This window comes from Rhea pennata, chromosome 29 (genome assembly GCF_028389875.1).
Source record: "Rhea pennata isolate bPtePen1 chromosome 29, bPtePen1.pri, whole genome shotgun sequence".
Classification (NCBI taxonomy): domain Eukaryota; kingdom Metazoa; phylum Chordata; class Aves; order Rheiformes; family Rheidae; genus Rhea; species Rhea pennata.
The window spans coordinates 3,826,553-3,835,812 of NC_084691.1; the positions used below are offsets into that span (position 1 = coordinate 3,826,553).

Below are 9,260 nucleotides of genomic sequence, written 5' to 3' on the forward strand. Positions count from 1 at the left end.
GTCGTGGGGGGCGGGAAGCCACCCGCCCTGGGTGCCCCCCCCCAAAGAAAGCCAGAGCCAGCGTCACTGAATCGCGTTTATTCGAACCGTCTCGGACATGGTGACATCCCTGCGGCGGCAGCAGGCAGGCCGGGGTGGGGGCACGCACTGTGCTGCCACCCCCTCCATCGTGCTCTGCCCTGGCACAGAGGGGATGGGGGGGAGGGGGTCAAGAACCCAGAACAGGGACAGAGCGGGGTGCAGGGGCACCCACCAGCCCTTGGTGCCATCCCAGTGCCGGGGTGGAGGGACACCCAGGGGCAGCACCAGCCCTGTGCCAGGGGAGGGGGTGAAAGTGGGCAGGAAGTTGCAGAGGTCCTTTAGGTGCTGCTTGTCCTGTTTCCCCTTCCCAGCATATAAATAACCAGCATGCACCAGTCTGGGGGGCAAAGCTTACTGGGATAAGGTGGGGGATGAAGTGGGGAGCCTTGGCCTGAAGGGGCCGGGTCTGTCCGGCGCCTGCGGAGCCGGTGCCGCCGGGACACAGCCCCGGTGCCCGCCCCGAGGGCCGGTACGGTCCGTGGCCGCGAGCCCAGCTCCAGCTGGGGCTGGCCCCCCGCCCCGCAGGCCGCATCCGGCCGGGGCGCAGCCGGACCCCGGCCCGCTCCGACGGCGCCACCACCCTTCTCTCTTTTCGGAGCCCTTCGGGCCTGGCTGCCACGTGCCAAAGGCTTCATGCGGCAGCAGCGCGTCCGATCAGCGGCTTGGGAACGTGGCCGAGGGCCCGCGTGCCCGGAGCGGGGGCACCTTTCCTGGCACCGACGGAGACGGTCCCCGGGAGGGGCTTGCTAGCGGCTACGGGGGCAGAGGGGCGGCGCGTGCCCCAGCGGGGGACGGGGCAGGGCACCGGCCCTATAAGAAGGCGCTGGGGTTGGCTCTGGGGTCCTTCTGGTTTCGGTACCGCATGGCGAGCCACACTCCCAGGATCTGCAAGAGACGTGGCCCGGGGTGGGGGGGAGGTGCAGTTAGGGGCGCTGGCACGGCCCCCGCGGGCGCCCGGCACCCCCCCGGGTCCTCCCTTACCTCTGTGAAGCTGAAGAAGAGGCCGACGCCACCCAGGATCTTCAGGGCTTCGTCCGAGTGCTGCAGCATCTTCTCGCCGCAGGTCAGACACTTGGCTCGGGGGTCTTTGCCCAGGAGGGTCTTGCACTTCTGCAGGGGTCGGGGGGGGAGGATCCCACCCACAGTGAGCGAGGGGGGGTGTGGGACAGCATCCCGGGGGGTGCAGGGGTCCCCACACCCCCACTCACCGCAGGGCAGACGACGAACTCCGCCTGGAAGGTCTGGAAGTCGGCCGTGCTGTTGAGCAGCCCGCAGCAGTCCAGGTTCTTCTCCAGCTCCGTCTTGGTCTTGTTGCTCAGGATGGGCCAGGTGGAGCTGAAGAGCCCCTCCTGCGCGGGAAGGGGCACCGGGAGGGCCCCGCCGCCCTCAGAGCCCGCTCCCGGGGCCCCCACCGGTCAAAACCCCTCTGCACAGAGGGGACGGGGACAGGCAGGGACGCTGGTGCAAGCACGGGGAGGTGGCACCCGCTGGAGGGACCCCAAGGAGAGGAAAGGGCGTCCGTCCCTGCTGGCAGGGGACAGTGTTCGTTGTCCTTGTGCCCCCTGGGCTGGCACAATACCACACTGGCCGGCGAGTGACTGGGGACCGGTGGCCTCCAGTGTCCCCCCCCCCATGGGGGGCTGGGTACAGGGGGAGACGAGGGACAGCCCTGTCCCCCGTCCGGCCCCGCGTGGGGAAGGACTCACCTGCCGGGTCCTGTTAATAGCTAGGCACGAGCAGGACACGCCGAACTGGAAGATGAAGACGAGGCCCAGGATGATCATGTACTTGGGAGGGCTGGAGTCAAGGCAAGAGGCTCGGCAGTGCCCTCTCCTCGCACCCGGGGAGCTGGAGACCCCCCGTGGGGCAGCTGGGGGCTGCCACTGCCCCCCCCCAGCTCCAGGGAGCTGGAGACCCCCCATGGGGCAGCTGGGGGCTGTCACTGCCCCCCCCCCACAGCTCCAGTCACGGTCCCATAAACCCCAACGCCCTTCCTGGCCGTCCTGCCCCGATGGCCGTGGTGCTCCTGCGCCCAGCGGCGCTGCTTGGGCCGGCACAGGAAGCTCTCCCATGGGTGCAGGGCCCATGCGGAGACGCCAGCCGAGCTGTGGTTCCCCCTCTGCTTCCCTTCCCAGGGGGAAGGGGGAAGAGCCAGCGCCAAAGCCTCGGCTCAACCCGGTCTTGCCACGGGCGTGTTTCCTGGCCTGGGGATACGGGGGCACCTGGATCCCCAGGGCCTGTCGGGGGGAGAGGGGGGGCTCCAGGCTGTGTTTTGGGGTTGGCTCCGGGCAGAGGGGTCTGAACCAGCAGCTCCTTCTCTTGGGCTGGGAGAGGGGAGCACAGAGCTTCGCCGTGGGTTGCTTACAGATCAGAGCTGGCGAGATGCTGGGGTTAGAGCCGTGTCTCGAGCGCTCACCCGCGCTGGGCCACGGGAGCAGCGACCCCGGCACCGTCTCCGACTGCGTCTTCTAGCCAAGGCCCTGCGTCCTCATGCCCTGGCTAAGCTGCTTTGGGTCCCCCCCCCATCACAGTCCTGCCTGGTCTGTGCTGGTTGACGTGGGGGACGTCACCCACCCCTCATCCGCGCCCCCGTCCCTTCCCCTTGGCGAAGGATACGAAGAAGAGCATGACCTGGTGGTGGTGGATGGCTCCGATGAGGCCCACGATGGCGATGAGCAGGAGGAAGAAGCCAACAGCGATGACGCCGCCAATGATGTGGATGCTGGAGACGATGCCAAAGCCCTTGCCCCAGGCGGCCACGCCGATGAGCAGCAGCCCCACGAGCTGCAACGAGGGGCAGCATCAGCCACAGCCCCCTCCCCCCCTCCCCCGCCGTGCCCACCAACAAGCCTGAGCTGCGCTGGACTAGGGAAAGGAGACAGAGACCCAGTCTGCCCCGTGCCTCAGTTTCCCTGGCTGTAAAACACTGCCCTGGGGGTGTCTGCGATCTCAGGGGCTTAGCGCCTGCACGGGGATGGGTCAGCCCAGGGCTGCTCTGCTCCGAGTCAGTCCCTCATCGCCAGGTGCTTCTCCTCCTGGCAGGCCATGGGACAGCACTGGGGGGTCCCTGAAATGACACCAGGGGTGTCCAGCACCCCGAGAGCCCGCAGCTGCCCCCCTACCAGCATCGCCACCTGCATCTGGACCGGGAGCTTCGTGCAGAGCCGGCGCCACCAGGGAGGGCTGCTGAGGCCGAGGCCGTGGGAGGGCAGAGGAAGGAGGCGAGCCAGAAGGGTGCTGGAAAACCCCACGGAGCTGCCCCGGGGGGCGCAGCCCAGAGCCCACGGGCCCTGCGAGGTCTGGCTCCTCGGGACACGGTCACCCTCGAGCCAGCAGATTTGGTGTGTGTGTGTGGGGGGGGGGGAGCTGACCGTGCCCCACGGGGTGCCCCAGGGGCAGCGGCTGGGCAGGGGGACGCAACGATGTCCCCGGGCTGGCGGGAGCCCCGGGGCCGGCGTCCACGTCTCCCGTTATCGGGAAATGCCCAGCGGGTGCCTGGGGGCCTCTTCCTGGAAACGTCCCACCCCGGAGCCGCGCTGTCACCACCGGGCCCCACTCCTGGCCCAGCAGATTAGAGGGGCCAGGCCGGGGGGGGGGGGGGAGGGAGCAGCCTGGCCTCCCTAAGCCCCCCAGCCCCCTTCCTGCCCAGCCAGATCCTCCCAGGGGCTGGTGGGGTGGGGTGGGGAGTCCTGCTGGCCCTGGGGGTGTTTTGGTCGGGGAGTGGGTGCACACAGCCCTTGCTGGGGACTAGTTGTCTCCCCCCACAACCCTGCATCAAGGCCACCCAGCTGTAGCTGTGGGCCTGGAGGGGCTCAGGGCAGCTGGGGGGGGGGGTCCTCCCCCCTCATCACAAGGCTGCCTGGTCAGGCTCCCCCCGACCCCCAAAAAAAACCCTCACCCTCTGGTAGGGGATCTGACAGGCCCCCTGTCTGGCAGGGTCTCCCAGTCCCCTCTGGGGGGCATATATCCCCCCAGGAGGGGGGGGCACATGTCGGCCCCTGGGGGACCCCAGCCTATGCAGGGCAAGTCACTCCCCCCCCCCAGGAATGAGGGGCCCCAACGGGACCCTAGAGCCCCTTTGTGGGTGTGGGGGGGCCTACAGCAACGCCAGTCCCTACACTGGGGGGACCCAGTTCCAGCAAGGGAGGGGTCCCCCCTCCAGCCCTTCCTCTAAGGCCCCCCCCCCATATTCCAGCCCCCAAAAGGGGTGCCCAGCTCCCCCTCGCCCCAGAGGGGGTTCTCCCCCTCCCCTCCCCTAGGGACCCCCAGCCCCCCCCCCAAAACAGCTACCCAGCCCCCTTCAGAGGGAGAATCTCACTCTCCCCTCCCCCTAGGAACTCCAGCCCCCCCCCAAAAAAAAGGGGTTCCCAGCCCCCCCCGAGGGCCTCCTCCCCCTCCACAGTCCCCAGACGGGGGTCCTCGCCTTTCCCTCCTCGCGACTCCCCCCCACCCCAGGCGCCCTTCCCCTCCCCGCTCACCACGTAGACGACATTGAGGGCGCAGAGAGCGTTGCGGGAGCAGGCGAAGCCCCCGCACACCATTTTGGGGAGCGCGGAAGGGGCCCCCAGGGCCGGGGCGAGGGGGTAGCGCAGGCCCCGCCGCTCCTGGCCCTTTAAATCCCGGCCCAGCGCGCAGCGCCGCACTGCGCCTGCGCGACACGCCCGCCAGCCCGCGCCTGCGCCGTCGCCGGCCCCGCCCACGCGCCTGCGCTGTCGGGAAGCTCGGGCGGAAGTGCTTCCGCAGCAGGGTGGCGCATGCGCACTGCGCGTCCTGAAGCCGCCACGGGGGGGGGGGGGCAAATGCCCGGATGGTCGTTGCCTATGGGGATGTGCGTGGGGGGTGGGAGCCCGGATGGAGCAGCCCCCCACCCCCCCCGCCCGCCCGCCCTGGGGCAGGCTTATGGCCCCCCCACCCAGCCCCACAAGTACGGTTCCACTGTAGCCGCCCAGGCTCCGCCATAGTCTGCTATAGCCCCCAGCGCCCCTATGGTCCCCCAGGTACCCCGTGGTCCCCTTCCCCCATAGCCGCTCAGGTACCTGCAGGGCCCTGTTGCCCTCCGGCCTCTCCTATGGTCGCCTATAGCCCCCCATATACCCACCTATATGGGAGGCACCCATATAGGTGCCTCCGTGGCCCCCCACAATCTCCCAAGGACTCTCCTGTAGCCCCCCATGTACCTTTAGGTGCCTCCGTGCCCCCCCACAATCTCCCAAGGACTCTCCTGTAGCCCCCCATATACCCGTAGGTGCCTCCGTGGCCCCCCACAATCTCCCAAGGACTCTCCTGTAGCCCCCCATATACCTTTAGGTGCCTCCAAGGCCCCCCACAATCTCCCAAGGACTCTCCTGTAGCCCCCCATATACCTTTAGGTGCCTCCGTGCCCCCCCACAATCTCCCAAGGACTCTCCTGTAGCCCCCCATATACCCGTAGGTGCCTCCGTGGCCCCCCACAATCTCCCAAGGCCTCCCCCATAGCCCCCTCCCCCGACCCCACACCCGTCCCTGCCCCCCAGCGCCGGATGCAGGGCGAGGGGCCAGCGCGGGTGTCCCTGGCGGCGGGTGTCCCCCCGGCCCGGGTGCTGGGAAGGCCTTGGGCCGGCGACATTTGGTCCGTTAAATATTAAACAGCCCCCAGTGATAAGGGGGCGGCCGGGAGGGGCTGGGGAGGGGGAGCCCGAAGCCCCCCCCCCCCCAACCCCCCGCCATCTCCTCCCGAATCACGGGCCGGTGTCGGAAGCGGCTCGGCGCTGGGCCCGGAGGCGGGGGGCGAGCGGAGGGGGCCGCCCGCCTCCCGCGCCCCGCCGCCGGCCCCCGGCCCCGGGGCGGCCGCCGGGCCCCGGGGTGGCCACCACGTGCCGCCCCGCCGCCGGCCTTCGGGCGCTATCTGCCGCGATAGAGCCGGGATATAAGCGGCGGCGGCGGCGGTGGCGGCGGCGGTGGCACCATGGCGGCGGCGGCGGTGCTGGGGCTGCTCTGCCTCCTGCCCTGCCTGGCCCGCGGCGCCTCGCTCGCGGACGGGGCGGCCGTGGGGCCGCGTCTCTCCCTTTCCTCCGCTTCCCCCATCTCCGACGACGAGCTCAGGGACGTCTCGGAGCAGCTCTACGCCGCCGACGGGAACAGGGCCGCCGACGGGGAGATCGTCCTCGACCTGCAGCGCAGGATCCCGAGCTCCGAGGCCAGCGCCGGCAAGGATTACGCCTCCAAGAGGTGCCGAGCCGGCGGAGAGAGCGCCGGAAGTGCCAGCGCACCTCTCGGTCCCTCTGCCTAGCTGTCCTTTTTGGCCAGCCATCTGTCTGTCCATCTGGTCGTTGGTTTGTCCACCCATCCGTCCATCCAACTAGTCACGTAGCTGTCTATCCACCCTTCAGACATCCATGGCTGTCCATCTACCTGTCCGTTCATCTCCCTGTCTACCCATATGTTTTTCTCTTCATCCATCCTATATCCATCCATCCACCCTGCGTTCATCCATCCCTCCTATACTCAACTCTCCATGCGTCTGTCTGCCCATATCCATCTTGCTGTCCACCTGTCTGTCCTTCCATCCTTCTCCATCTGTCTGCTGTTCTTCCAGCCATCCCTATCCATCCCATATCTGTCCGTCCACCCCATATCCACCCACCCACATAACCTTCTCCTGTGCCTCCTCTTTGGTGACTCGCCTTCCCCGGGCGCCAGGCTCTTCAAGTACGTGGCAGAGGCCACGCTCTTTGCCAAGCCCACCTTCGCCCGGCTCCTGGCCCTGCTGGACAACTACAACGAGGTGACAGGCCACGCTGAGACGCTGACGTCTGAGGAGGAGCAGGAGGAGGAGGCCTTCCTGGAGGCCATCTTCCAGACGCCCGTCATGGCCACGCTCACGCGCTTCTTCCTTGCCAAGGGTAAGGGACGGGGCCAGGGGACGGTGGAGAAATGGGGCTGGGGATACCATGGCACCAGGAAGGGGCTGGTGCTGCCTGGGCAGGGGGTGGCTGTGCCCCATGGCCGAGCCCCACAGCAGCATGGTCTCCCCCAGGCCTGTACCCCTCGGTGGACGCTTTCCGGGCTGACCTGAAGGACATGTGGTTTGGGCTGTACTCACGCTCCAGCGGAGCGGCCCTCGACTCCTCCGGCTTCGAGCACGTCTTCCACGGTACCACGGGGAAGGGGGGGACGGGGAGGATGGAGCCGGCTGGATGGGGGGATACAGGACACGTGGGGAAGGGAAGGACGGGGGGATGCCGGGGACCGAGCCCATGGGGATGAGAACAGGGGGAGCTGGGGAGCTGGGGATATGGGGCGCATGGGGGAACAGAGCCTGGGCACACGGGGACGCGTTGCCCTCACCCTGCTCTCTGCCCAGGGGAGATCAAGAAGGGGAAGGTGTCAGGCTGCCACAGCTGGGTCCAGCTCTATGAGCTGGAGAAGTCGGGACAACTCAACTACTTGAGCTACAGCTACGACGGGCCTGTGAGTGCGGGGACAGCGGCCCCCAGGAGGGGACAGTTCTCACCCCCCGAGGGACACGGGTCCTGGCAGCTCCCCAGCTTGTCCTCAGCTCCTATATCCCAGCCTCAGGCACTCCCTGTGCCTGTTCCCAGGGTCTGTGCCCCCCTATGGCCATCCCCAAGGTCCCTAACGTCCTCCCAGTGAATGTCCCCAGAGATCCTGTTGCTCCGACCATCCCCAAGGTCCCTCTTCCTCTACATCCATCTCCAGGGTCCCCACTGTGACCAACCTCCGCGTCCCCATTGCCCCATGATTGCCCCTGCAGTTCCTATCACCCCCCCCCCGCCGTGACCATCTCCCCAGCGCCCCTGTGCCCCCGTGGCCATCCCCAGCGTCCCCCCAACGCGCCCCTGTGCCCGCAGTGGGCTGCCTTCCCCGACGTCCTGGCCCTGCAGTACCGCTGGAGCGGCTACCTCAAGAGCATCGGCTCCGTCTTCATGGGCTCCAGCCCCGAGTTCGACCTGGCCCTCTACACCCTGTGCTACAAAGCCCGGCCCGACCAGCTGTGAGTGTGGGGAGGACCCACAGCTGGGGGGCAGCTGGGACCCCCCCCCCCCCCACTGAGCGGTGCCCTCCAGCGTGGACAGGGGTCCGCTGCCCACGGCCTCGTTCCCGTGGGTCACGACGCTGTCTCCATCCCCGCAGGTGCCACGTGAGCCTGGGGGGCAAAGCCGCCCAGATCCAGACCTACTCCTGGACCAACTCCTTCTACGGGGACGGCCAGCGCTTCGTGGCCTCCTCGTACCCCGTGAGCCCCTGAGCTGCCCCGCGCGGGGCAATAAACCCCCGCTCGTCCCCCACCGCCCTGCCTCTGCCGTGGGGTCCCCGTGGGGCCGATTGCCCCGGCGCCGTTCCTCTGGGTGCTGCCCCCCCCCCCACCATGGGTGCTGTGCCACGTCACGGTGGCAGGAAGCCGTGGGGGGACGACGGGGGAGGCTGCGTTTCCTCCCGGGCCCTTCCCGACCCAGCCGGGGCCACGGCTCCGCTCGGAGCTGCGCCGGGGCCGTGGCAAGGACACGGCTGCGTGGGCGTGCGGCGCGTGGCCGCACGCGTGTCCCGAGCGTGTCCGTGCAAGCTGCATGTGGCCCCGGTGGTGCGTGTCCACGCCATGGCCCTAGCGTGCGCGTGCCCGTGGCACGTCCTCGGTGTCCCCGCGTCCGTGGCACATCCCTGGCACCTGCGTGTCGCCGGGCTGTCGGTGCAACCCGGTACGTCCCCAACGTGTCCCCAGCGCGTCCTGGTGCCCGCACGCCCCCCACCCCGCCCCCGGCGTGCCCCCCTCCATCGGGGGCAGCCCCAGCGGGGCCGTGGCAAGCGTGCCACCGCAGCGGGGGCTCTGGGGGTGGCAGGGCGGCAGGGCTGGGCGTGCTGGGCCGCCCGACGGGTCCCGGCGTGCCCGGACGTGCCGCGTCGGCGCCGGGCGCCGCCGCCGCCCGCCGCGTCGGGGCTCCGTGGGCCGGCGGTTCCCAGGCCCAGCCCTGCGCCCGCCGGCGGGCGCCCGCGCCAGCCCCACCGGGGTGACGCCAGCCCCACCGGGGTGACGCCAGGCAGGAAGCGCGGCGAGGCGCAGCGGGGCCGGATGGGCCGGGGTGGGGGGGTGAGGACGCGGCAGGGGGGCCGAGCCCGGGGCCGAGCCGTGGCCCCGGGGTCCCGGCGGCGCCCGGCGCGGGGGTAGCGCGGTGCCGAGGGGC

At 69.7% G+C, this 9,260-nt stretch overlaps 2 protein-coding genes across 2 annotated transcripts; one reads left to right on the plus strand and one right to left on the minus strand.

Moving 5' to 3' along the window:
- Nucleotides 1–63: 63 nt before the first annotated feature.
- TSPAN31 (tetraspanin 31) lies at nucleotides 64–4,735 on the minus strand. The gene is made up of 6 exons (XM_062597347.1): nucleotides 4,560–4,735; nucleotides 2,698–2,865; nucleotides 1,788–1,868; nucleotides 1,290–1,430; nucleotides 1,063–1,191; nucleotides 64–966 (listed from the first exon to the last, which is right to left on the minus strand). Exons 1-6 carry the CDS (start codon nucleotides 4,620–4,622, stop codon nucleotides 892–894), a joined length of 657 nt encoding a protein of 218 aa, XP_062453331.1. The 5' UTR covers nucleotides 4,623–4,735; the 3' UTR covers nucleotides 64–891.
- A 1,401-nt stretch (nucleotides 4,736–6,136) lies between these two features.
- LOC134152205 (uridylate-specific endoribonuclease C-like) lies at nucleotides 6,137–8,329 on the plus strand (the record flags this gene model as incomplete). The annotated part of the gene is made up of 6 exons (XM_062597371.1): nucleotides 6,137–6,288; nucleotides 6,760–6,962; nucleotides 7,097–7,213; nucleotides 7,424–7,530; nucleotides 7,932–8,074; nucleotides 8,215–8,329. Coding segments are annotated over 6 exons (837 nt in total), but the record flags the coding sequence as incomplete, so codon positions are not given.
- Between the last annotated feature and the right edge of the window lie 931 nt (nucleotides 8,330–9,260).

Bases quoted from the DNA above. Each gene is read 5' to 3' on its own strand.
- TSPAN31 (XM_062597347.1), bottom strand. From the start codon at position 4,622: ATGGTGTGCGGGGGCTTCGCCTGCTCCCGCAACGCTCTCTGCGCCCTC. The intron at 2,866-4,559 runs GTGAGCGGGGAG...CCCTCGTTGCAG, and splicing joins CCCTCAATGTCGTCTACGTG to CTCGTGGGGCTGCTGCTCAT. The intron at 967-1,062 runs GTAAGGGAGGAC...CGTCTCTTGCAG, and splicing joins TCTTCTTCAGCTTCACAGAG to ATCCTGGGAGTGTGGCTCGC.